Raw genomic sequence first — 27,999 nt, 5'->3', positions numbered from 1 at the left:
GACTTTTGAATCTAAACGTTTGAGGAATCTAAAAACTTCAATGTGGATCTAAACTTATTAGAGGAAATAAACAACGCACTCTAGTATTTCTTCTAGACAGCGCCATCTATCGTTGACCGAAATAAGCACTATCTGTGTTACTTTATATTTGTCAATCGTATTAGTATAAAAAAGTTAACGAGAATCGACGAGGATGGGATTCGAACCCACGCGTGGAGACCACAATGGATTAGCAGTCCATCGCCTTAACCACTCGGCCACCTCGTCCTTGATATTCTTGGTGCTTTTTCTGTTGCTGGGGGTTACAACATATTGATTTGATACAAAAATTCAGCAGTTAGTTGGATGATTACAGATTACACATGTAAATACCATGACGAGGGTATCTCAAAGCTGAACTCGAATTTCAAGTCATAAAATGAAATTAATCATTACAAAACTACATGTATAGAGCAATAGTTAGACGTATAGTTGTCTTAAATTATCAGACGAGGTGGCCGAGTGGTTAAGGCGATGGACTGCTAATCCATTGTGGTCTCCACGCGTGGGTTCGAATCCCATCCTCGTCGTATGTGGATATTTTATTTTTGTAATACAATTTACATAGAAAAGCGTTTGTTTGGAAATAACATCCATTCATGAGTAAAATTGTAATTCCCACTAATGTGTCAAATAATTTTTAATTTTTCGTATAGAAGAAGAATTGTAATCGTGCACAAAAAAATCACGTAAAAAAATTGAAAATTTTCACCGTTTCACACCTCAGTATTGCATTATATATTATGAAGTAAAGGGGACTTATTTTAATCGCGCAAAAATTCTAAATCCAGATTTTTCGAAATTTCAGCGTTTTACGCGTAATCGAGTTGGAAAAACTGGGCTTTGCTATTCTGTCAGTGTATGTTTGTATGTATATATGTATGTCTGTAAACACGATAACTTGAGTACCGCAACAGTTAGGTTGGTGAAATTGCATGTATAAGTTTTGTATCAAATTTGTAGTTCTGTTTTAGATATTTCCGTTAATCGGAAGTTGAACTTATTCTACTTTAGGTTTTCCAAAAGCCTATAACTTGAGTACTGTTTCAGATAGATAAACGAAATTTCACATATAAGTAAAAGATCTAATTCTCTACCTTCTCTCAAATTTTGAGTAATTTCCTTTCACCGGAAGTATTTCCGATTTCTCAAAAACGCAAATGAATTAATAAAGTACTAATAATATTCCGCACTATTATACACATAATGTTTGCTGTTCACTTGGTGCGCAATTCTTTTTTACGAGAGATTTTATTCTATTTCTAAAAGTACGTAAAAACTGATTAAAAGCATGTCTATGTCCCGAGTTGCCATCCCGGTAGTGTTATATATATACAAGAAAGTTTAGGGAGATCACCCCCGCTTTATTTAGTGCAAATTTTGAATCAAATACATTGAGTTGTAAAATTTAGAACTAGATTTTTATACAAATCAAAACCAGAACTTGAAATTTGCACCATAAAGATATAAATAGAAACATGAATACAAATAAATGGAAGATAAATGTATATCCCCGTTCGATGGAATGAGCACTTTGCTTATTTTAAGCTCATCTATATAAGTACTTCAGTAAGGTAAAAACAAAGTTAACGACGAGGATGGGATTCGAACCCACGCGTGGAGACCACAATGGATTAGCAGTCCATCGCCTTAACCACTCGGCCACCTCGTCTACGGAGGGCGGATGTTTACAACACACTGAATAGCCAATAACTAATACACTCGCTGATAAGATAACATGGGCCAAGCAAGTCATGATAACTCATGCACACGGGACGACATATGTTAACTCAATCTAAATATAAACTCGTGTCAGCGGTGACTCAATGGTCTATTTACTTATCTTTTTCTTTTTGTTTTATTTTAATTACTAGAGCCTAAGATAGACAGCTGTTTAAAGCTTTAAATGAAAATTAAAAAATGAATGTTGCTAACAGAAAGAGGACCATTCACCACACACGAGAGCCTACTTGACTTGATCAGTGTACAAGGAAACAGTTTCTCGTAGAATTAAGCCAGCATTGATTCGTTAGCGAGTGTTCGACTTTTCTTGTCGGAAATCTGAACTGAAGGCCTATGTGGTATGTGGACGACATTTAGAATTTAACAACTGATTTTTAAATATTTTTGTTGGCCTATGTGGACTACAAATAGGATTTAACAACTAATGTTTTAAATATTTTTGTAGGGCTTTACCCAGCTTCTGTTGAGTTTATGGTGTAGAAACATTTTCTAAATGTTTATTGTTTTGCGTAGTTTTGCTATTTTTTTCACGAACTGATCTGTTTGAAAGATGCAGTATACTCTGTATATACAGTAAACAGGGACTTGTTTGGTGTGATAATTACTTAAATATTTTAGTCTTCTTTTCAACAATTTTATCTGGCAACTCAAATCAGCTGTTTAAAAGCTGCACTAAAAAACGCAAAGTAAAATAAGTATGCTAAAACATTTTGATACTTTAAATACAAAACGATGAACAGTTGGTATGACATGATTATTTATAAATAAATTTATTTTATAGAAACAAAGTAAATGCATTGTATAGGACAGTAACACAATAATCAGGGGTAGTTATTAGGTGGTGCACTCAAAGACAATTCGTTGTTTATTTTGAATTTTCTTTTTTAGAGTTATCTCTCTTTGGGCTATTAATAATTCTCTCACATGACATCAGAAAAACAACAACATGAAGCTTACACCGCCGGATGAGTTCTTTCATTGCCAAGAGGCAGATCAAGAAACAGACGAGAGAGTATTTTTTATGCAGGCTCTGACTGGTCCATTAGAAGATTCACACATTTGTAAGCCATCCCTTGCGATAGAATTTAGTGCAGTTGTTTCCCTTCCTGACAGTCGATCGGTTTCGAATCGTCGTCCGTTTTCCCAGTAGAGTTGTCTGGGCATGGCGCCCTTTTACTACAGCTGTCTGTTGTTGAGGTTCCACTGTTGTGATGTCTGAAGCCTCGTGCGTAGATGGTTTCGTTGGGTACTGATTTTGGCTGAGGGACGGGTATTGAAATAGACTGAGTAACGGGTATCCAGTTTTTACGAAAGACACGTTCAGAGTACATAGGAGTGACGGGTACTGAATTTGCCTGTGCTATGGGTAATGATTTTGCTTGAGCTAAGGGTACTGAATTTTCCTGAGCTACGGTTAGTGATTTTACCTGAGCTGCGGGTACTGATTTTGCCTGAGCTACGGGTACTGAATTATCCTGAGCTACGGTTACTGATTTTGCCTGAGCTACGGGTACTGAATTTTCCTGAGCTACGGGTACTGATTTTACCTGAGCTACTTGTACTGAATTTGACTGCATTACGGGTACTGAATTTGTTTGAACTACGGGTACTGAATTTGTTTGAGCTACGGGTACTGAATTTGTTTGAGCTACGGGTACTGAATTTGCCTGAGCTACGAATACTGAATTTGTTTGAGCTACGGGTACTGAATTTGCCTGAGCTACGGGTACTGAATTTGTTTGAGCTACGGATACTGAATTTGTTTGAGCTACGGGTACTGAATTTGCCTGAGCTACGGATACTGAATTTGTTTGAGCTACGGGTACTGAATTTGCCTGAGCTACGGATACTGAATTTGTTTGAGCTACGGGTACTGAATTTGCCTGAGCTACGGTTACTGCATTTGCTTGTGCTAAGGGTATTGAATTTACCTGAGATACGGGTACTAACTTTGGCTGAGCTCCTGGAACTGAATTTATCTGAAGAATGGAAACTGAGTTCATCGGAGTGATAGGCACTAGCTTTTGCTGATTGCCGGGTACTGAATTCGGCTGAGTGAGGTCGGAGAGCTGCCCAGGTATGGAATTTCTACAGGAAGTAATCATCAAATTTCTTCCCCGATTTCTGGCTTGAGCTTGGCCTTGAACTTGACCCATCAGATTGTTGATGGACAGGCCTAGCCCCACCTGCGTGATGACGTCACCCCCAGTCCCCACCCCCGTCACACTCTCGTCCACCTTGAGCGTGTAGCAGATCTTCGACTGGTCCGTCCCGCCCCCCATCACATCGCTTGTAAAACTAAACCCCCCGCCCCCGGCCAACCTGTACACGTTTCCACCCGACCACTTGCCCACGTTGGGTCCGACCCCGTCCCTGACGTTCACCCTAAGGTCGCACCCCGTGTTCGGGACTCGACGCCACGCCTTCTGCTTGAGGTTTCTCCCCCCGCCTCTAACACAAACAACACTCCGAGCATCGGCTGGCTGTTCGGCGTTTTCCGCCAAGTCTTGTTCAATCCCCACGTCAACTTCGGGAATCTCCGTATGCTGTAGCTCAGCTGGCGCGCTGGGACGGGTGTGGGGGTGGCAAGCAGGGGCGGGGCGGAACAACAAGGACCGGGGCTGCCTCTGCCTCTGCTCCAGCGCCTCGTTGATGTGGCCGACGGCGGACGAGTAGTTGAGCTTGCTCAGGTGGTTGAAGAAGGCGCCGACACACTGGCAGAGGCTGGATTCAGCCGACAGCTGGATGGTTAGTGTTTCCGTGGACCTGTCAGGCGGGAAGAGCAACAGCTTCAAGTGTCTGATATATATATATATATATATATATATATATATATATATATATATATATATATATATATATATATATATATATATATATATATATATATATATATATATATATATAGGCCTATATATGGTTATTTATTTAGTTATTTATTTATTGTGTGTGTACTCATTGAGCCAACCGTGGAGCGATCTTCTCCAAACGAATTAAGGGGCATATTTTCATTTTTAAGAGCGCTATACACTAAGGATACGCTGGGCTACATCAATCGATGCTTAAATCGAACCAGGGCGTTCTGTGGCGCCTTGGTTGTTGTGTACGGTTGGGTATCTTGAGTTCCTCAGCGGCTATCTGAGCACCATACACTAAGGATGGAGTAGGCTACTGAACCGGACACCTATGCAGTAGTGTAACCAGGTTCTGGTCTGTCCTTTAAGTCGAGATTTTGGCTTGTCCATTATGTAAAGGTTTTGGCCTGTCCATTAAGTAAAGGTTTTGTCCTGTCCATTAAGTACAGATTTTGGCCTGTCCATTAAGTAAAGGTTTTGTCCTGTCCATTAAGTAAAGGTTTTGTCCTGTCCTTTAAGTAGAGATTTTGGCCTGTCCATTAAGTAAAGATTTTGGCCTGTCTATTAAGTAAAGATTTTGGCCTGTCTATTATGTAAAGATTTTGGCCTGTCTATTAAGTAAAGATTTTGGCCTGTCCATTAAGTAAAGATTTTGGCCTGTCCATTAAGTAAAGATTTTGTCCTGTCCATTAAGTAAAGATTTTGGCCTGTCCATTAAGTAAAGATTTTGGCCTGTCCATTAAGTAAAGATTTTGGCCTGTCCATTAAGTAAAGATTTTGTCCTGCCCATTAAGTAAAGATTTTGGCCTGTCCATTAAGTAAAGATTTTGTCCTGTCCATTAAGTAAAGATTTTGGCCTGTCCATTAAGTAAAGATTTTGGCCTGTCCATTAAGTAAAGATTTTGGCCTGTCCATTAAGTAAAGATTTTGTCCTGTCCATTAAGTAAAGATTTTGGCCTGTCCATTAAGTAAAGATTTTGGCCTGTCCATTAAGTAAAGGTTTTGACCCGTCCATTAAGTAAAGATTTTGGCCTGTCCATTAAGTAGTGGATTTGGTCAGGGTTACCTGGGCGTCGAGTTGTTGGACGAGCACTTGTTTCTCACGGGGATCTTGCTCAGCTGCTGCAGTAGCCTCTCCTGCTGTGACGTCAGATCTTCTGGCAGCTCCAAGTCCTCCCCTCCCTCCGGGCCACTCCCCAACTCCCCGGGGGGTTCCAGGCTGTCCCCGGCGTCTGGCGTCACAGAGGGCGGGTTCTGTGAGGGTGTGGTCAGCTCGTAGCTACAGTGGAGCTCGGGGGCGTCCAGCTGGTGGTAGAAGGGGGCGGAGACCACCATCTGGACCATGTTGGGCCCGGCCAACAGGGTGCCCTCGATCTGGTTGGCGCCCTTGATTCTATTGACCGCTTCATGCGACGTGTTGGCATTCGGGCAGATCAGCCAGTCGGAATTTGCCAAATCCTGTAAAGATCACAACTAGGGTATCAGCTAGTGAAGATTTTATGTGACCTTGTTGGTGTTATTATAATAATGTAACGATGTTTTGATGACTTATACTGTGTGTTTATTTATGTAAACAACATTCATCCTCCCCATATCAAGGTCTTCGGTTCACAACAAAAAAACGCGATGTGCGGTGTGTTTTATTTGGTCTGTTATTTCGTTTCTAGAACTTAATTATACCAGTCTCCTAGTGTTGGTGCGAGAATTGACCAACAATTATTAGTTGTAGTCTTACTTTGATTCGTTTGGCCAATAACACTTTGCCTTAAAGTGGGCTTAAAGATATGGTCGGCAAAATATGTGGACTATTTTGACTCAGCAAGTAACTGAATCATCTTAGTTTACGTTACGATACTTTAGATAGGAAAACTAGCCCATTTGATGCAAGACGAGGTGGCCGAGTGGTTAAGGCGATGGACTGCTAATCCATTGTGGTCTCCACGCGTGGGTTCGAATCCCATCCTCGTCGCTATTATTTTGTATTACTTTCTTTTATTTGTCTTTTTAAACAAATACAATTTATGGGATGATTTTTATCTAAAAGATTACCCAGAACTTAATTTAAAATATGAACATGCTTGGGTTTAAAACGATTACCAGAGCTTAATTAAATTGGATGTTTATGATTTCAACAGCAAACGTGGCTGACCACTGACCTTCTCCATTGCGTCTGTCACCAGCCGCATCATGGCCAAAATCTTCTGGATGGACTGAGCTTCCAGCTTGAAGATTCGTCTCCGCTCATAGCAGGCATTGAGCCAGGCCTCGGAGGTGGCTCCTGTCATCAGAGTAAATAGAGAACAAGTTTGGACATATATATATATATATATATATATATATATATATATATATATATATATATATATATATATATATATATATATATATATATATATATATATATACACATACATACATACATATATATACATACATAAATATACATACATATATATACATATATATATATATATATATATATATATATATATATATATATATATATATATATATATATATATATATATATATTTATATATTTATATATTTATATATATGTGTGTGTGTGTTTGCACTGATAGATAGATAGTATTCATTAGATGGAAATTCTACTTCTAGCTATTTCTAACCCAACTTACCATCAAAAGTTGTACATAATCCATTTTTGTTGAAAGCACTCACTAACCTGAAAAACAGAAAATCAAACTTAGTCATCCTGTCACTTTCTCTCACTTTCTCATCCCAATATAAGAATTTTTAAAAATTAAAAATATTATCGACGAGGATGGGATTCGAACCCACGCGTGGAGACCACAATGGATTAGCAGTCCATCGCCTTAACCACTCGGCCACCTCGTCTACATATTGAGAAAGTAAAAGTTCGTAAAAGTAAAACCACCAGCACGTTACATTGGTCGAGGCTCTATTTAAAGTAACGCAGCAGATGTTAATCCGATTTAATCCAGATCCCGCTCGATGTTGAAGATATGCTAATGAGGCAGAGATTGTAGTATGCGATGGAGAATATCAGAGCTAGTATGTCAAGCTATGGTTAACTATAAAACGGTAGTTTGTATGTATCCATATTACTGTTATGTATTGTTATATTGATGTAATGTTGTCCAAATTAGATTCCTAGTATTAATTGTATTATGTGCACTTTTCATGATAATATAAAAAGTAGGCCTAGCATGTAGCATTATGTGATACCCGCTGTAGACCTATTATCAGATTTCAAACTGTTTAGTTTCCTCAAAATAGAGTCCTTGCAAACACGTTACTGTGGACCTGTACACCGCGATGGCGGAAGTTTACATACTGAACAATCCGTGACGTCATATGCAAGGGCTCTATATGTTAGGAATGAAGTGGGGGTGGGGGAGAAGGTGTATACTTTTGTTGGACAATTGTTGAGAAAAACTTTTAACGCAAAATTTATAATAACAAGATATAAATCTCAAAACGACAAAAAAAATTACAAAGACAAAACATCAAAATAAAAAAGTTAAAAACCTTAACACGACAATAAACAAAGCAACCAATCAACACTCAATATTCTGCATGCCATCACAATAAAAAAAATAAACCAATCAACACACTCAATATTCTGCATGCCACCACAATAAAAAAAAATCAACCAATCAACACACTCAATATTCTGCATGCCATCCGTCGACAGTTTCTGCTCCTCAATGACGTCAACTGGGGGCACGCCCTCTCTGGAGGATTTCTTCAGATCGAGGCTGGTCTCCGATCTCATCTCCATCAGTGGCTGCAGGACCGGACATTTCAGTCTTGTTAGTCAAATCAATTTTTATAAAAACCTGAAGTCTACAATTGAAACATATGGCAACCAATTTTTTAAAAAGTCAGCCACGCCCACTAGCCAGTTAAATGTTCCAAAAGTTCAACCTGCCACACCCACTAGCCAGTCAAATGTTCCGAAAGTTCAATCAACCACGCCCACTAACGACCCGTCAGACAAGAACCAACCTTTGGCTGTGACAAGCGGACCACCTCCATAAGTCTGGACTTCTTCCAGCGTTCATTCAACACCATCCCTCTGGTCAAACGGCCCATCTCCGCCATCTCCTTCTTCACCGCATACGTCACCGACTGGAAGCGACACAAAGAACAAAATTATTACATCATATTGGCTGTAGTGTTGTGGTATAAACACCTCCTACCTATGGGAGCTACCCCCACACACCCATCCGTGCCTGTGGGAGACACTCTTCTACGCACTCGACCTGTTAGAGACATCTCAAACAACTAAGCCCCCTACCTGGGGGAGCCGCAACCACCCTTCAGCGCCCCCTACCTTTGAGAGACGCCCCGCCCACCCCTACCTGTGGGAGCCGCCCCCTACCTGTGAGAGACGCCCCACCCACCCCTACCTGTGGAGACGCCCCACCCACCCCTACCTGCGGGAGCCGCCACAAGAAGATGCAGCCGTCCACGGAGAAGGAGATGATGTGCTTCATGTTGTGGGAGAACTTGACGCCCGTGATGTTCTCAGCGTGTCCATTGATGGTCCTCAGCATCACGCCGGTGCTAAACTATGGCGAGGTCAGGTGGGGGTTAGTGGCGTCAGGCAGTGGCCAGGTGTTAGTGGCGTCAGGCAGTGGTCAAGTGTTAGTGGCGTCAGGCAGTGGTCAAGTGTTAGTGGCGTCAGGCAGTGGTCAGGTGGGGGTTAGTGGCGTCAGGCAGTGGTCAGGTGGCGGTTAGTGGCGTCAGGCAGTGGTCAGGTGGGAGTTAGTGGCGTCAGGCAGTGGTCAAGTGTTAGTGGCGTCAGGCAGTGGTCAAGTGTTAGTGGCGTCAGGCAGTGGTCAGTTGGGGGTTAGTGGCGTCAGGCAGTGGTCAAGTGTTAGTGGCGTCAGGCAGTGGTCAAGTGTTAGTGGCGTCAGGCAGTGGTCAGTTGGGGGTTAGTGGCGTCAGGCAGTGGTCAAGACATACACGAGACAGACATGAGACAGACATGAGACAGACATGAGACAGACATGAGACAGACATGAGACAGACATGAGACAGACATGAGACAGGTGTTTACCTGTAGCAGGTTGATGGTCTTGTTCGAGCAAGCTGTCAGTAGAAACTGACCCGAGGGGTCGACCTGAATTTTGATCAGCTGACCTCCACAACTGGGGCACCCCCTTGAGATACGGAGAAGTAAAAAAATGGCTGAGTACCTGTCGGGGTGTTTCCTGGACATTCCTCAAAGGGCGAGTATTTCTATAGTCGTCTGCGCTCAACTTATAATCCCAACTTGTAACTCTTAACTTGATTAGATTTCACTGATCTTCCCGCGTCCCATTCTATACACCGCCCATGCCACATCTCTACCTCACTACATCACCTCACTACATCACCTCACCACATCTCCACCTCACTCCCCACACCAGAGGCGTAGCGACCCTTCCCGGCGCCCGGGGACAAACTTTCGTTTTGCACCTCCCCCCCCCCCCTCAAGCTTTCATTTTTATTTTTCCAACCCATTTTGGCGCCCCCTAAGGTCGGCGCCCGGGGACATATGTGTCCCCCCCCCTCGCTACGCTACTGCCCCACATCAAACCACTCCCCACTTCACCCCCGTATCTCCCAAAAAAACCTGTACTACAATAACTTAACTCCAATGGTTACCTAAAACACTCAAGGAAGACAACTCAACCATTTGTTTACCTAAAACACTCAAGGAAGACAACTCAACCATTTGTTTACCTAAAACACTCAAGGAAGACAACTCAACCATTTGTTTACCTAAAACACTCAAGGAAGACAACTCTACCATTTGGTTACCTAAAACACTCAAGGAAGACAACCATTTGTTTACCTAAAACACTCAAGGGAGACAACTCAACCATTTGTTTACCTAAACGAATTGTTTTCCACCGAACTCATGATGCTGTAGATTCGAACCAAACGGTCCTGACAAGCCAAGGCCATCAACCCTGGAAGTAGCGAGATCAAGCCCAAGTTAGAGAAACAATATCGATACAGTTCTTCAAGTCAAAATGACAGTTGTCATTGGAACGACATGTTCCAATACTTGGATCATGTCTGCTTTCTGGCTTAACTGTAGAGTTTCCATGAATGAAACCAGCACTAAAGAGAAGCTGAAGATTGTACTCTAGGTTAGATGTTCGGCTGACTACATAATTCCATTTCTTTGGGCTGGGTGTTTCCCTTAAGTTAGGCTGACTACTAGTGATTGTTCTGGGACATTAACGATGGTTGCTCTAATAGTTTTTACCTGACCAGGGGTGAATGTCCTAACGAGCGTTACCTGACCAGGTGTTAATGTCCTAACGACCGTTACCTGACCAGGGGTCAATGTCCTAATGACACTAACCCGTACAGGGGTCAATGTCCTAACGACCGTTACCTGCCCAGGGGTCAATGTCCTAACGACACTAACCCGTACAGGGGTCAATGTCCTAACGGCCGTTACCTGACCAGGGGTCAATGTCCTAACGACCGTTACCTGCCCAGGGGTCAATGTCCTAACGACCGTAACCTGCCCAGGGGTCAATGTCCTAACGACCGTTACCTGCCCAGGGGTCAATGTCCTAACGACCGTTACCTGCCCATTGGTCAATGTCCTAACGAGTGTTACCTGCCCAGGGGTCAATGTCCTAACGACTGTTACCTGACCAGGGGTCAATGTCCTAACGACAGTTACCTGACCAGGGGTCAATCTCCTAACGACCGTAACCTGCCCAGGGGTCAATCTCCTAACGACCGTAACCTGCCCAGGGGTGAATGTCCTAACGAGCGTTACCTGACCAGGGATGGATGGTAAAGTCCATGACCGACTTCTTCTCCACGATGGCCCTGACGGGTCTGAAGGTGAATCTGTTGGTGTCCAGGTAGGCGCGGACTAGCACGGACATGTCAAGGCTGCTGGTCACCTAGGTCAAAGGTCACACGGTAAGGAACTTACTGTGTGTGGGTTGTTTAAAGTACTAGTATGGTAATCACAATGGGAACTTACTGTTTGTGGGCTGTTTAAAGTACTAGTATGGTGAATCACAATGGGAACTTACTGTGTGTGGGCTGTTTAAAGTACTGTTATGGTGAATCACAATGGGAACTTACTGTGTGTGGGCTGTTTAAAGTACTGTTATGGTGAATCACAATGGGAACTTACTGTGTGTGGGGTGTTTAAAGTACTGTTATGGTGAATCACAATGGAATTTATAATGGCGATCTTTCCGACGATGATGAGAATTAATTGAAATGACATCGTATTTACAAGTAAAATAAAATAAAAAGATAATTCGAGTTTGATTACCGGAATAATTTACATTGGAGAGAATGGGGGGGGGGGGGGGGGGGGGGGGGCTTTAAAAAACTTAACTATAACGAAACTTTATACTTGGGGGTCTATATACATGTCTTCAAACAATATCATTAAGAAGTGAAAACTTGTCGAAGCGGGTTTTAAAAAAAACATTACCATCAAGAGACAGCGTGAAATGTGGGTAAAGTTAATGGCGGTTATGGTCGATGAGTGGTCATCTAGTGTGGTCAGCAGCTGGTAGTCACGTGATGCGTCCATGACGTGGATCATGCGGTCCCGACTTCCGCTGGCCAATATCTGGAATTTGACAAGTCAGTCAACTGGAATAGGCCCTAACTTCAAACTCAAACTTTCCCCCCAACTCACCTTGTAACCCATCCACCTGTAATCCCCCCACCCACCCACCTGTAACCCACTTACCTGTAACCCACCTGTAACCAACTCACCTGTAACCCACTTGTAACCAACCCACCCGTAACCCACCTACCTGTAATCCGCCCACCTGTAAACAACCCACCTGTAACCCACCTGTAACCAACTCATCTGTAACCCACCTGTAATCCCCCCACCTGTAACCCACCTGTAACCCACCTGTAGCCACCCACCTTAAACCAACCCACCTGTAATCCCCCCACCTGTAACCCACCTGTAACCCACCTGTAGCCACCCACCTTAAACCAACCCACCTGTAACCCCCCACCCACCTGTAACCCACCCACCTGTAACCCACCCACCTGTAATCCCCCAACTGTAACCCACCCACCTGTAATCCCCCACATGTAACCCACCCACCTGTAACCAACCCACCTGTAACCCACCCACCTGTAACCCACCCACCTGTAACTCAGCTGTAACCCACCTGTAACCAACTCACCTGTAACCCACCCACACACCTGTAACCAACCCACCTGTAACCCACCCACCTGTAACCCACCCACCTGTAACCCACCCACCTGTAACCCACCCACCTGTAACCACCCACCTGTAACCCACCCACCTGTAACCAACCCACCTGTAACCCACCTGTAACTCACCCACCTGTAACTCACCCACCTGTAACTCACCCACCTGTAACCAACCCACCTGTACCCACCCACCTGTAACCAACCCACCTGTAACCCACCCATTTGTAACTCACCCACCTGTAACCAACCCACCTGTAACCCACCCACCTGTAACCCACCCACCTGTACCCCACCCACCTGTACCCCACCCACCTGTAACCCACCTGTAACTCACCCACCTGTAACTCACCCACCTGTACCCACCCACCTGTAACCCACCCACCTGTAACCCACCTGTACCCACCCACCTGTAACCCACCCACCTGTAACCCACCTGTACCCACCCACCTGTAACCCAGCCACCTGTAACCAACCCACCTGTAACTCACCCACCTGTAACCCACCCACCTGTAACCAACCCACCTGTACCCACCCACCTGTAACCAACCCACCTGTAACCCACCCACCTGTACCCACCCACCTGTAACCCACCTGTAACCCACCCATTTGTAACCCACCCACCTGTAACCCACCCACCTGTAACCCACCTGTAACCAACTCACCTTATGTTTGCTTGTAATGGAGTACCTGAGGGCAGTGACCTCAGCCTCGTGCGCCAACATCGTGGCTTTGGTGATCATCGTGTTGGCGTCGTAGATGCACACCCTCCCCTGGCGGTTACCTGTGGCGATGTCCATGCCGTCAGGACACACCTGGAGCAGACGACAAACTCGGCTGGTTCTAGACATTGTGTGAGTGGGTGTGGGAGTGTGTGGGTGAGTGTGGCTGAGTTGGTACGTGTGTGAAGTGTGCACATGTGTAGGTGTGTGTGTGTGAGTGTGAGTGTAATCCCCAACCATGTTGTATGGAACAGTATCCCTACACCCTCCTCACATCTACCTTCACACCTACTCCCACAACCTACAACCACACCTACCTCCGAATCCACTCCCACGCCTACCCTACCCTACATCCACACCAACCCCACCCCACATCCACACCAACACCCACCACAAATCCACACACCTTTACCAGCACACCTACCCAACACCTACCCCCACATCCACTCCTACCCCAACACTTACCCTCACATCCACCCCACACCCACCCCACATCACACCCACACCCCCCACACATCCCCACCCAACACCTACCCCACCACATCTACCAGCACACCTACCCCCACATTCACCCTCACACCTACCCCCACATCCACCCCACATCCACCCTCACACCTACCCCCACATCCACCCCACATCCACCCTCACACCTACCCCCACATCCACCCCACATCCACCCTCACACCTACCCCCACATCCACCCCACAATCCACACCTACCCCACATCCACCCTCACACCTACCCCCACATCCACCCCACATCCACCCTCACACCTACCCCATATCCACCCTCACACCTACCCCCACATCCACCCCATATCCACCCTCACACCTACCCCCACATCCACCCTCACACCTACCCCCACATCCACCCCACATCCACCCTCACACCTACCCCCACATCCACCCCACATCCACCCTCACACCTACCCCCACATCCACCCCACATCCACACCTACCCCACATCCACCCTCACACCTACCCCCACATCCACCCCACATCCACCCTCACACCTACCCCCACATCCACCCCACATCCACACCTACCCCACATCCACCCTCACACCTACCCCCACCACACTGAAGCACTGTTTCCCGTGTCTCTTTAGTGGTGTTACTGTTGACTCTCTCGTCTTGCTCTGCTTGCGAGTTTTGCTCTGGTTGGTTTTGGCCACGTCCATCTTGTTGCAATACACTATCTTCAAACACTCGGCGCTCAAACAGTTCCTGAAAACAAGAATCTTTGATTCCATACACGCGCTGGCTGGGTGCTGGTATAACTGTGGGCCTACCATCCTACCACTGTGGGCCTACCATCCTGCCACTGTGGGCCTACCATCCCGCCACTGTGGGCCTACCATCCTGCCACTGTGGGCCTACCATCCCGCCACTGTGGACCTACCAACCTGCCACTGTGGGCCTACCATCCCGCCACTGTGGACCTACCAACCTGCCACTGTGGTCCTACCACCCTACCACTGTGGGCCTACCATCCTGCCACTAAGATGTGGGCTTACCATCCTACCACTGTGGGCTTACCATCCTGCAACTGAGGGCCTACCATCCTGCCACTCTGGGCCTACCATCCCGCCACTGTGGGCCTACCATCCCGCCACTGTGGGCCTACCATCCTGCCGATGCGGGCCTACATCCTGCCACTGTGGTCCTACCATCCTGCCACTGTGGGCCTACCATCCTGCCACTGTGGGCCTACCATCCCGCCACTGTGGGCCTACCATCCTGCCACTGTGGGCCTACCATCCTGCCACTGTGGTCCTACCATCCTGCCACTGTGGGCCTACCATCCTGCCACTGTGGGCCTACCATCCCGCCACTAAGATGTGGACCTACCCTCCCGCCACTGTGGACCTACCATCCTACCACTGTAGGACTACCATCCTGCCACTGTGGACCTACCATCCCGCCACTGTGGACCTACCATCCCGTCACTGTGGGCCTACCATCCTGCCACTGTGGACCTACCATCCCGCCACTGTGGGCCTACCATCCCGCCACTGTGGACCTACCATCCCGCCACTCACCGTTTGAGGACACTCTCCTCGCAGATTTTAGCGCTCACGTCCCACGCCCTCAGGGTGCCATCTGAAGACACGGAGATTAGGGCGCCGGGGGGCAGGGCGCCGCCTGCAGACCCCTCCTCACATTCAGTCTCCAGGGTGACGGGGTAGGTTGTCAGGTCCCACACACAGCCTCGGTGATACATAGAGGAGTACCTGCAACATATGACATTACATAGAGGAGTACTGGCAACATATGACATTACATACAGAAGTACCTGCAACATATGACATTACATAGAGGAGTACCTGCAACATATGACATTACATAGAGGAGTACTGGCAACATATGACATTACATACAAGTACCTAGAACATATGACATTACATACAAGTACATAGAGGAGTACCTGCAACATATGACATTACATACAAGTACCTAGAACATATGACATAACATAGAGGAGTACCTGCAACATATGACATTACATAGAGGAGTAACTGCAACATATGACATTACATAGAGGAGTACTGGCATCCTATGACATTACATAGAGGAGTACCTGCAACATATGACATTACATAGAGGAGTACTGGCAACATATGACATTACATAGAGGAGTAACTGCAACATATGACATTACATAGAGGAGTACTGGCAACATATGACATTACATAGAGGAGTACCTGCAACATATGACATTACATAGAGGAGTACTGGCAACATATGACATTACATAGAGGAGTACCTGCAACATATGACATTACATAGAGGAGTACTGGCAACATATGACATTACATAGAGAAGTACTGGCAACATATGACATTACATAGAGGAGTACTGGCAACATATGTCATTACATAGAGAAGTACTGGCAACATATGACAATACATAGAGGAGTACTGGCAACATATGACATTACATAGAGAAGTACTGGCAACATATGACATTACATAGAGAAGTACTGGCAACATATGACATTACATAGAGGAGTACTGGCAACATATGACATTACATAGAGAAGTACTGGCAACATATGACATTACATAGAGAAGTACTGGTAACATATGACATTACATAGAGAAGTACTGGCAACATATGACATTACATAGAGGAGTACTGGCAACATATGACATTACATAGAGAAGTACTGGCAACATATGACATTACATAGAGAAGTACTGGCAACATATGACATTACATAGAGGAGTACCTGCAACATATGACATTACATACAAGTACCTAGAACATATGACATTACATACAAGTACCTTGAACATATGACATTACATAGAGGAGTACCTGCAACATATGACATTACATAGAGGAGTAACTGCAACATATGACATTACATAGAGGAGTACTGGCAACATATGACATTACATAGAGGAGTACCTGCAACATATGACATTACATAGAGGAGTACTGGCAACATATGACATTACATAGAGGAGTAACTGCAACATATGACATTACATAGAGGAGTACTGGCAACATATGACATTACATAGAGGAGTACCTGCAACATATGACATTACATAGAGGAGTACTGGCAACATATGACATTACATAGAGGAGTACCTGCAACATATGACATTACATAGAGGAGTACTGGCAACATATGACATTACATAGAGAAGTACTGGCAACATATGACATTACATAGAGGAGTACTGGCAACATATGACATTACATAGAGAAGTACTGGCAACATATGACATTACATAGAGGAGTACTGGCAACATATGACATTACATAGAGAAGTACTGGCAACATATGACATTACATAGAGAAGTACTGGCAACATATGACATTACATAGAGGAGTACTGGCAACATATGACATTACATAGAGAAGTACTGGCAACATATGACATTACATAGAGAAGTACTGGTAACATATGACATTACATAGAGAAGTACTGGCAACATATGACATTACATAGAGGAGTACTGGCAACATATGACATTACATAGAGAAGTACTGGCAACATATGACATTACATAGAGAAGTACTGGCAACATATGACATTACATAGAGGAGTACCTGCAACATATGACATTACATACAAGTACCTAGAACATATGACATTACATACAAGTACCTTGAACATATGACATTACATAGAGGAGTAGCTGCAACATATGACATTACATAGAGGAGTAGCTGCAACATATGACATTACATAGTACCTGCAACATATGACATCAAACAGATCAGTAGGCCTACCTAGAACATATGACATGACATACAAGAGTATATAGAACATATGACATTACATAGATGAGTACCTATAACTTATGACAGAAGATAGATGAATTTCAACGATATGACATTACATAGGCTAGTGCATTCAACCTTATTAAAAGACAACCTTTTCGTTAACCCCCCCCCCCCCACCACCCTCCGGCTTAAAGACAACAGCTGTTAACTTTATTCTCTCCCCTGCCTACACCCAGTTGTCCCCCCTCCTCCTCCCACACGTTAGCCAAGACATGTTACTTCCCCCCTCCCCCACACGTTAGCCAAGACATGTTACATTTCCCCCCCCCCTCCCCCCACACGTTAGCCAAGACATGTTACTTCCCCCCCCTAACCCCCCCCCACACGTTAGCCAAGACATGTTTACCCCCCCCCCCCCCCGCGTTAGCCAAGACATGTTACCTCCCCCCCCCCCCCACGTTAGCCAACACTTGTTACCTTCATCCCCCACCCCCACGTTAGCCAAGACATGTTACCTACCCCCCCCCCCCCCCCACGTTAGCCCAGACATGTTACCTTTTCTTGAAACACCTGACGCCATCTTCAGACACCGCCTGGTCCCGCCCCCAGATATACAGACTGTGATCGTCATACACGACCGTCAGGTTCTCGTGCACGGGGTCAAAGGTCAGGGCCCGGGTCTCAGGGTACTGGACGCTGGAGTCACGCTCTGACTCGGAGTCTTCGTCAGAGAGCTCGGTGGTGTAGGGCTGGGTCACCTGGACAAAAGTGGGAGATGTTTATCTTTAGTCAGTTATTAATAGAGTTCAGCTGGATGTAGCATTGATTTTTCTATAGTTTGCATGTTTATTTCATGGTGTCACCCCCCCCCCCTTCCTTGTCGGGATCGTTATTATGTAATGAGCAATCATGGAGGAGGATAATGGAAGTGGCAGCAAGGGCTGCTGGGTTTACGTGGGTTCAACTAAAGAGAGTTGTCAAAAACAGAGTCTGGTGGAGAGGTGTGGCTGCAGAACTTTGCTACTACAAAATTTTACAGGACTTAGACAAAGTAAGTCAAACATAAATAAAAAGGGATTTTTGGAAAAAACAAGTTAATAAAAAGTCTTGTGACAATTTAAGCGCAATTTCCTTATGTTATCCATAACAATTTTAAATCGAGATAAATCATATATTCAGCAACGGTGCCCAAATATTAAAACGTTTATATCAGTATTTGACTATGATTAAAACCCGCCCTCTTGTTTGTAAACATTAGCACGTGGAAAAAAACGAGCGACGCGTAGCTCGCCTCTCTCTCTCTCTTGCCGCTAAATCTTCCTAGGCCTACACGATGCTCAGTTTAAAAATTCTTAATTAATTTTTTGTAGCCGTACGAAAGGATATTTTTGAAAACTTTCTTTGGCAATATTGTTCTAAATTATGGCAGGAATCAATTGGTAAATGTTTCAAGTCGCTAAGTGGTCTGGTTGCCGAGATATGGGCCAAAAACTGCATTTTTTCGAGGTTTTTTTACTTTTCCGGAAAATCCAGGAAGGAATTCCGGGAATTTTTTTGGCCTATGTTCATCCTCGGAACTTGCTTAACAATTTGCTTTTGGAACTAGTCCTCGATATTGCTTCGTTGAGGAGGAGATACGACTTAAAGCTGCGGACACACATCCATACATCCATCCATCCAGAAATGACGAGTTAATAATCGCAATCCCCCAGTATGGAAATTGCGCTAAAAAAACATTGGGAAAAAAACGACAGGGAGCGTGGCTAGATTAGTTGCGCTCGATTGGCTACCTTGACCCTGACCCTAGCCATAATCTTTGACCTGGTGATGCCAACTACTTTAGCCTAAAGCTTTATCCAAACCCAAACACATAAACGGAAGCCGCTGAGCACCTCATTTCAAAGAAAACGCTGCAAATTGTCTAGCTGTGGGAATAACCTTGTAATTTCACCTGTGCAATGTCAAGGCCTAAGTTGTGAGGTCGAGGTAAGGTCAAAATGATCTGGAGGTCAAGTGCTTGAAACATCCTGACAGTGCCCTGCGCCCCCCCTACAAAGACACACTTGTCGTCTGCGTCCAGACAGCACGCCTTCTGCATGTTGACGTTGACCCATCTCTCCAGAAGTCTGTTCCTGTTGATCTGGCGGTCAAACAAAACATGTGAGGTTTTAAAAATTTGAGGTCAACAGATGGTCAGTTGTGGTGTGCTTAAACCTTTCCCACTGATAGCTTTTGCGATTCACTTTTAAATATTTTTATCAAATTTTTTAACAATTATTTGTGTGTGTGTGTGTGTGTGTGTGTGTGTGTTTACTTGTGTGATTAGTTTCAGCTTTAAAGATGCCAAGTCATTCGTTTAGGGATCGGCTAGAGATAAAGTCATTCATTTTTGGCTGTCTTACATCGATGTCGTATTTTCCCTCCACAGAGTCTCTTTCTGGTGTGTCTTCTGGGGGGGGGGGGGGGGGCACAGTCACGAAGCACGTTCGCCCCTCTCCTCCCCCATCCCAAACAACCCCTTTAACCCCACCCCCGAACGAAATTGGTAAAATATATACTTTGTATTGAAAATATATATAGGCATACTTTAACCAGCGTCCGCTTCCCACCTCCCCCCCCCCCCCGAAAGTTTCAAGTGTTCCCCGCCCCCCATCCTAGAAAAAAATGACTGAAAAAAAACACCGTTCCTGACACCATAACACACCTAGCAAATTTAGTACATATGACACCTGACACAATTACACACCTAGCACGATAGCACCATTACACACCTAGTAAGATAGAACACCAAACACCATCACACACCTAGTAAGATAGCACAACAGACACCATTACACACCTAGTAAGATAGGACACCATTACACACCTAGTAAGATAGGACACCATTACACACCTAGTAAGATAGGACACCATTACACACCTAGTAAGATAGAACACTAGACACCATTACACACCTAGTAAGATAGGACACCATTACACACCTAGTAAGATAGGACACCATTACACACCTAGTAAGATAGAACACTAGACACCATTACACACCTAGTAAGATAGCACACCATTACACACCTAGTAAGATAGGACACCATTACACACCTAGTAAGATAGGACACCATTACACACCTAGTAAGATAGGACACCATTACACACCTAGTAAGATAGGACACCATTACACACCTAGTAAGATAGCACACCATTACACACCTAGTAAGATAGGACACCATTACACACCTAGTAAGATAGAACACTAGACACCATTACACACCTAGTAAGATAGCACACCATTACACACCTAGTAAGATAGGACACCATTACACACCTAGTAAGATAGAACACTAGACACCATTACACACCTAGTAAGATAGAACACTAGACACCATTACACACCTAGTAAGATAGGACACCATTACACACCTAGTAAGATAGGACACCATTACACACCTAGTAAGATAGAACACTAGACACCATTACACACCTAGTAAGATAGCACACCATTACACACCTAGTAAGATAGGACACCGTTACACACCTAGTAAGATAGAACATAACACACCTGACTCCATTACACACCTAGTAAGATAGGACACTAGACACCATTACACACCTAGTAAGATAGAACATAGCACACCTGACACCATTACACACCTAGTAAGATAGAACACTAGACACCATTACACACCTAGTAAGATAGAACATAGCACACCTGACACCATTACACACCTAGTAAGATAGAACACTAGACACCATTACACACCTAGTAAGATAGAACACTAGACACCATTACACACCTAGTAAGATAGGACACCATTACACACCTAGTAAGATAGGACACCATTACACAGTTAGTAAGATAGGACACCATTACACACCTAGTAAGATAGGACACCATTACACACCTAGTAAGATAGAACACCATTACACACCTAGTAAGATAGGACACCATTACACACCTAGTAAGATAGAACATAGCACACCTGACACCATTACACACCTAGTAAGATAGAACACTAGACACCATTACACACCTAGTAAGATAGAACACTAGACACCATTACACACCTAGTAAGATAGGACACCATTACACACCTAGTAAGATAGGACACCATTACACAGTTAGTAAGATAGGACACCATTACACACCTAGTAAGATAGGACACCATTACACACCTAGTAAGATAGAACACCATTACACACCTAGTAAGATAGGACACCATTACACACCTAGTAAGATAGAACATAGCACACCTGACACCATTACACACCTAGTAAGATAGAACATAGCACACCTGACACCATTACACACCTAGTAAGATAGGACACCATTACACACCTAGTAAGATAGAACATAGCACACCTGACACCATTACACACCTAGTAAGATAGGACACCACTACACACCTAGTAAGATAGAACACTAGACACCATTACACACCTAGTAAGATAGAACATAGCACACCTGACACAGGACTCCTGATATCGCTATGACAAAGATATAGAAGCTGCTACAGCCTCTCCCACACACCACATCACAAAAGCAATTGTCCTTCAAGCTGTCCATAATGCCACACCGTGTGGGCAAGGGGATGGGGCAGGGGTTCTCAAGTTGACTGAAAGTAACAATTTCAAGACATAAACTTATATATATACTTATATATATATATATATATATATATATATATATATATATATATATATATATATATATATATATATATATATATATATATATGTGACTAGGGTAGGCCTAGCCACTAGTTACAAATATGATAACGAACGAGAAGCCGCGACGCAGTATGAAATCTGACGCAACCATAACAGGTGGCTTATTGGATCGGTCTGATAACAATCTCAAAGGCAACGCGTGCTATTTTGGGAAACGGTACGAGAAGTTTCAGACGAGCTGTCAACTTTGATGGATGGGACGCAGATGTTTTAGTGAATCGGACGGTACGTCAGAAACTGCGACAGTAGTATTCGGATACATCGATTACAAGTATCGATTACGGAAATGGAGACAAGTACGACTACGATTTCAAGGCATAAATAGGAGGGGACGGCAGAACTCGTTCTCTCTTCCCGTTTCGAGGCTCTTACCTCTTTCATCGCTCGCTTAGATCAGTCAGTCTGTGTGACTATGTCAAGTCGGTTATAGAACGGGTTAGCCGTATTGTGTTAAGAAGGATTATAGACATGTGGATTCAGTTATATAAAGCCTAGTGAAGGACTGTTAGGGGTCAGTTGATTCAGACTATTATTGAGAAGCATTCCTGTTGATTTATTGTGTTATTATGAAGCATTTCTTGATTCATGTAATAAAGGATCAATAGCGAACCTGCATCTTGAGTATCTATACTGTGGTCAATGTTGTCTAGAATGAGTGGTTAAACTCGTTAACACGTGGCACTACAGACAATTAGGTCTCATTACATGTGGCGTTGCGAGCATGGTAACTGTTGGCTCGTTACAATTGGCGTTGTCGGCAGGATAAATGTTCGCTCGTCACATATATATATATATATATATATATATATATATATATATGAGTGTATATGTGTGTTCACTTAACCAAACATATTAACATGAATAACATTGTACATATAACGAATGAATACGTTGTATATCTAGGTGTATTTTACTTTGTATAGTTCCGTAGATTGTCCATGTTGTAAAATTTGACGTGGCGGTTTCCGACAGTCACAAAAAAACTGCTGTCTTCGGCGATTGTCATGGAGTAGATTTCATCTGATGAAAACACAATTTACAATTTACAAAAAACAAATATTTAAATGGGGTGTTTATCCAACATTGATTGCTTGAAGCACATTTTGAAAATTTAGCAATCTTTGCAAAATGTGCTCCTTTCTGCCCCCCCCCCCCCACCCCCTCTCAATTAAATCTTAAACAGTACTTGATGGATAGCCTTATTTCTGGTTGTTTGTGTTAGATCTAATTATAGTGAGGTTTATGTTTAGGTTTAGGCAAGGATAAGAGTGAGGTACTGTTTTCGAGCTTATAAAGAAAAACAAAGTAAAATCCCGCCTTCAGATCAAATGGTTCATGGTGCAGATGAACTAGAGTTCATGTGTTTCTCTGATATACAAAGGGATAGTGTGTTCAGCACTATGTTCAACTGACAAAGAAAGTGCTCCATATGAAAATGGCTAGAAAGTTCTAGAAAAATTGACCCGCAAATTTGTTCAGTGCCCCTTTTGAAAGTGAGAAAGTTCTAGAAAAACTGACCAGCAAATTTGTTCAGTGCCCTCATGACCTTGCTCGGCCACGCCCAGACGCTGATCATCATGTCATGCGCGTCACCAACGACAATGATCTCACGCATGCGCGGCGTGAAGGATAAGCTCGCGATGCCAACGCTGTGACCCCGGAGACACGCGACCTCTGACCTGAGTTGGGGGATAATGAATGTTAGTTTCATCCTTCTTTAGCTGTGCAAACAATAAGAATATACATACATGACCTGAATTGGGGGATAGTGAATGTTAGTTTCATCCTTCTTTAGTTGTGCAAACAATAAGAATATACATACATGACCTGAATTGGGGGATAGTGAATGTTAGTTTCATCCTTCTTTAGTTGTGCAAACAGAGTTGGGGGATAAGGAATGTTAGTTTCATCCTTCTTTAGTTGTGCAAACAGAGTTGGGGGATAAGGAATGTTAGTTTCATCCTTCTTTAGTTGTGCAAACAGAGTTGGGGGATAATGAATGTTAGTTTCATCCTTCTTTAGTTGTGCAAACAATAAGAATATACATACATGACCTGAATTGGGGGATAGTGAATGTTAGTTTCATCCTTCTTTAGTTGTGCAAACAGAGTTGGGGGATAAGGAATGTTAGTTTCATCCTTCTTTAGTTGTGCAAACAGAGTTGGGGGATAAGGAATGTTAGTTTCATCCTTCTTTAGTTGTGCAAACAGAGTTGGGGGATAAGGAATGTTAGTTTCATCCTTCTTTAGTTGTGCAAACAGAGTTGGGGGATAAGGAATGTTAGTTTCATCCTTCTTTAGTTGTGCAAACAGAGTTGGGGGATAAGGAATGTTAGTTTCGTCCTTCTTCAGTTGTGCAAACAGAGTTGGGGGATAATGAATGTTAGTTTCATCCTTCTTTAGTTGTGCAAACAATAAGAATATACATACATGATTAAAAAGTAATAACTAAGTGACATTTTAAACAGTTTCTTAATGTAATACGTTTTTAAAAGCCTCGTCGGCACTCGGAATGTGATATAATTGTTTGACGATTCCCAAATGTCTGAAAAAATTGTGCGCAATTCCCTAATGTCTGAAAGAATTCTTTGAAAATTCCCAAATATCTAAAAAAAATATTGTTCGACAATTCCCACATATCTAAAACAATTGTGCGACAATCCCCAAAATTTTGAAAGAATTGTGCGACAACGCCCAAAAGCCTATTCACCAACTCACTTTTGAAACACATAAACGTTGCGAAGATCATATCGATCAGATCGAATACCAAAATAAAACTAAAAAATCTGAAAGATAACAATTGTAAAATGTGCCAACCAAACAGAAAACAAAATGACATCCGGGCAACACAAGACACCACTCACTTGCGTACTAGGTCCCAGACACGGACTGCCGGTTGCAAGCCGGACTCTCCGGTCAAGACGTAGCGGCCGTCCGGCGAAAACTTGGCTGCCGTGACGCTCTTCCTGGGTGTGTGGAGTGTGGCGACCTGCCTGTGTGGGAGGTAGTGTGGTAGTCAATGTGTGGGTGGGTGTGTGGGTGTATGTGGGAGGGTAGTGTGCTAGTGTGCTTGACTTGGTTAAGAGAGTGGTGTTAAATATATGGGGTGGGGAAGTAATGTGTGGCCTATAACTGTAACTGAGGTCCCGATACCACCCACCCTCCACTAGTAGAGAATGTCAGCTTAAGTCTTACACTGGCGATTCTTGCTACCCCTGGAGCCTCCCATCCACTCCATGTTGCCCTATGTATTTGATTTCTTTATAGGCACGTGGATTTGCTTCCATAGCCTTTGTCCATCCAAGAACAAACTACAAGGCAGCAGTTATTTCTTCTTCTGCATTAATTAAAATAGTATTGGAAGAGATTCCCTCCAACACAACTAAGTATAGATGGCAACTGGTTATGCGCCCTTTAGGCCGTCGACTTCGATTTCAGACATAGCCTTTGTCCAACCAAGAACAAACTACAAGCCAGCAGTGGTTTGATGCAACCGACTCGACCACGCCGACCCCGGCAATTATTTGATTTTTGGAGTTTTCGATGAGTTGCTGTCTCCAGCTATCGAGTCTCATCTGCCCGTGAAATCGAACTCAGGACTTTTTGGTTTAGCAGCCACGAGCTTTGCTTTGATTTAAATATATTTCTTACAAATGAATGCTTTGCACTTGGCGTTAAACTGGCAATTTGAGAGGAGCTTAATAAAGTAGGAGAACTAATGTAACAAAAAAATTATTTGCCTCGAATTTTTAATGGCGTATTTTTTCGTATTCGGATTGGATTAAGTATATAGGAGTATCGATACGTACTTATTCTTGACGCTGTCCAGGAGCACGAGCACACAGCCCGCCGGATATGCCACCAGCCCAGATGCCGGGTGGCAGGTCAAGGCCGAGTTGGAGTAGACGGTCATGCCCAGCACGTGCTCCAGCTCGATGGTCATCTCGCTCTCGTGCGCTTTCTCTGTCTCCACCGCGGGGACCTTCTTCCCTCCCCTGCCCCGGCCTGGCTTCTTCGGACCTGGACTGTCGCCATCCATATCTGAGGGAGAGGAACGGGGGGGGGGGGGGGGGGTCTTAGCGTCTACTCCTACCCTCATCTGCAGAACAATGGGCGTTAGGTGGGGGGGGGGTGGAGGGGGGTCATAGCGTCTACCCCTACCCTCGTCAGCAGAACAATGGGGGTGCGGGGTCTTAGCTAGCACTTAGTTGTATCCTTGCAAAACATTTCTATGGTGGGGGTAGTCGGGTTACATTTAACATTTGTTGAGAATTAGGAGTATGGTTGCAGCTAGCAATGCTCATTTCGGACATTTTTCTACGAAAGAGGAGGGGGCACTTGTTAAATTATATATTTTCTAAATTAATATTTTTTTCTATTTCGTTCGGGGGGCGGTAGATGTGTCTCATGAGCACTGCTCCCCAGTAGCGTAGCGAGGGGGGGGGGGGGGGGCGAAAAGTTTGTCCCCGGGCGCCGGGAAGGGTCGCTACGCCTCTGCTTCCCCCCCCCCCCCCCCCCCCCCCCTTTCCCCACAAAGAGATGTCCGAGAAAATCTATGATGTCTAGGGTAATTGTATAAACTATGTTTTTGATTGTCCTAACCCTTCATCAACCCTGACCCTGACCATAATCCTGAGCTTAGCAAAACCCACTGTAAGAAATAGTTTACTGCATTGTCCTACAGACTTAGCAGAACCAAAATATGACTAACGCTGTTTATTTTTTAACTCAGTACAATAATATTTCCCGAACGTTGGTGGCTATCATATCCTTGTAAAACAATTTTATATGAAAAGCAAAGCTAATTGAATTTATGGTCAGTATGTTGACCTATTGGGCTGGCTGTATCACGTATACATAGGTGTAAGTCCTATATCAATTGTAACATATGTGTTTAGAAATATTAAAACTCTTTAAAAAAACTTGTCTTTAAAACAACGGATACAAATCTAGGACTAAATATAGTAACTAGACCTAGATTATATTAAATTATATTTCGGATGAAATCTATACACTATACATTGTTTATACTACTTTTCGGGAAATAGCTAAACAATAATAAATAAAAATTAATCTTTTTAAAGCTTACTTGGGTGCAGGCCTAAAGTTTACTGTAAGCCAACGTTTGTTTACTTTTTCACGCAAGCCCCACCGAATGTTTATTTACCTCACTTACATTTTGATGTTTCTACATTCGATATTCTATGGTCATAAGGAAATATTTAGTGTTCTGTCATTTTATTTCATTTTCATCTTTATAAGTAAAAGAGCGAACTCCTGTATTCCAAAGGTGCCAAACGGTGCTAAAATTCATAACAATTTTTTTTTTAACTTAATAAGATTCGAAGTAATGTAAAATATTTCAAAGCCTTAATAAGCAACAAAACGATAAAATATGCTTCTATTCGAAACAATGTAAAAATACTCCATAAATATAGGCCTAGGGGCATACGTGGGTTTTTAGGGGGAGGGGGCGG

At 43.7% G+C, this 27,999-nt stretch overlaps 1 protein-coding gene and 5 non-coding genes across 6 annotated transcripts; 2 read left to right on the top strand and 4 right to left on the bottom strand.

Annotated features, from left to right (window-relative positions):
* Nucleotides 1-185: 185 nt before the first annotated feature.
* Nucleotides 186-267, bottom strand: Trnas-gcu (transfer RNA serine (anticodon GCU)). Its single transcript has one exon. It is a non-coding gene; the product is annotated as a tRNA-Ser (tRNA).
* Nucleotides 230-27,752, bottom strand: LOC131932611 (mitogen-activated protein kinase-binding protein 1). Its single transcript, XM_059289549.1, has 23 exons — nucleotides 27,612-27,752; nucleotides 26,332-26,563; nucleotides 25,387-25,515; nucleotides 24,042-24,202; nucleotides 23,438-23,543; nucleotides 22,258-22,408; nucleotides 19,753-19,941; nucleotides 18,357-18,559; nucleotides 15,602-15,793; nucleotides 14,630-14,786; nucleotides 13,505-13,654; nucleotides 12,094-12,234; nucleotides 11,416-11,545; nucleotides 10,507-10,585; nucleotides 9,688-9,790; nucleotides 9,062-9,196; nucleotides 8,631-8,753; nucleotides 8,288-8,409; nucleotides 7,277-7,323; nucleotides 6,794-6,915; nucleotides 5,704-6,095; nucleotides 3,714-4,548; nucleotides 230-295 (listed from the first exon to the last, which is right to left on the bottom strand). Exons 2-23 carry the CDS (start codon nucleotides 26,559-26,561, stop codon nucleotides 230-232), a joined length of 3,963 nt encoding a protein of 1,320 aa, XP_059145532.1. The 5' UTR covers nucleotides 26,562-26,563; nucleotides 27,612-27,752.
* On the top strand, nucleotides 488-569 carry Trnas-gcu (transfer RNA serine (anticodon GCU)). Its single transcript has one exon. It is a non-coding gene; the product is annotated as a tRNA-Ser (tRNA).
* Nucleotides 1,630-1,711, bottom strand: Trnas-gcu (transfer RNA serine (anticodon GCU)). The gene has a single exon. It is a non-coding gene; the product is annotated as a tRNA-Ser (tRNA).
* On the top strand, nucleotides 6,525-6,606 carry Trnas-gcu (transfer RNA serine (anticodon GCU)). The gene has a single exon. It is a non-coding gene; the product is annotated as a tRNA-Ser (tRNA).
* Trnas-gcu (transfer RNA serine (anticodon GCU)) lies at nucleotides 7,415-7,496 on the bottom strand. Its single transcript has one exon. It is a non-coding gene; the product is annotated as a tRNA-Ser (tRNA).
* Nucleotides 27,753-27,999: the final 247 nt, after the last annotated feature.

The sequence above is a fragment of the Physella acuta genome, unplaced genomic scaffold (genome assembly GCF_028476545.2).
Source record: "Physella acuta isolate Inbredline_101_S28 unplaced genomic scaffold, ASM2847654v3 ptg002230l, whole genome shotgun sequence".
Taxonomy (NCBI): Eukaryota; Metazoa; Mollusca; class Gastropoda; family Physidae; genus Physella; species Physella acuta.
Note: the sequence above shows the minus strand (reverse complement) of the source record. Positions and strands in the feature narration are given on the sequence as shown.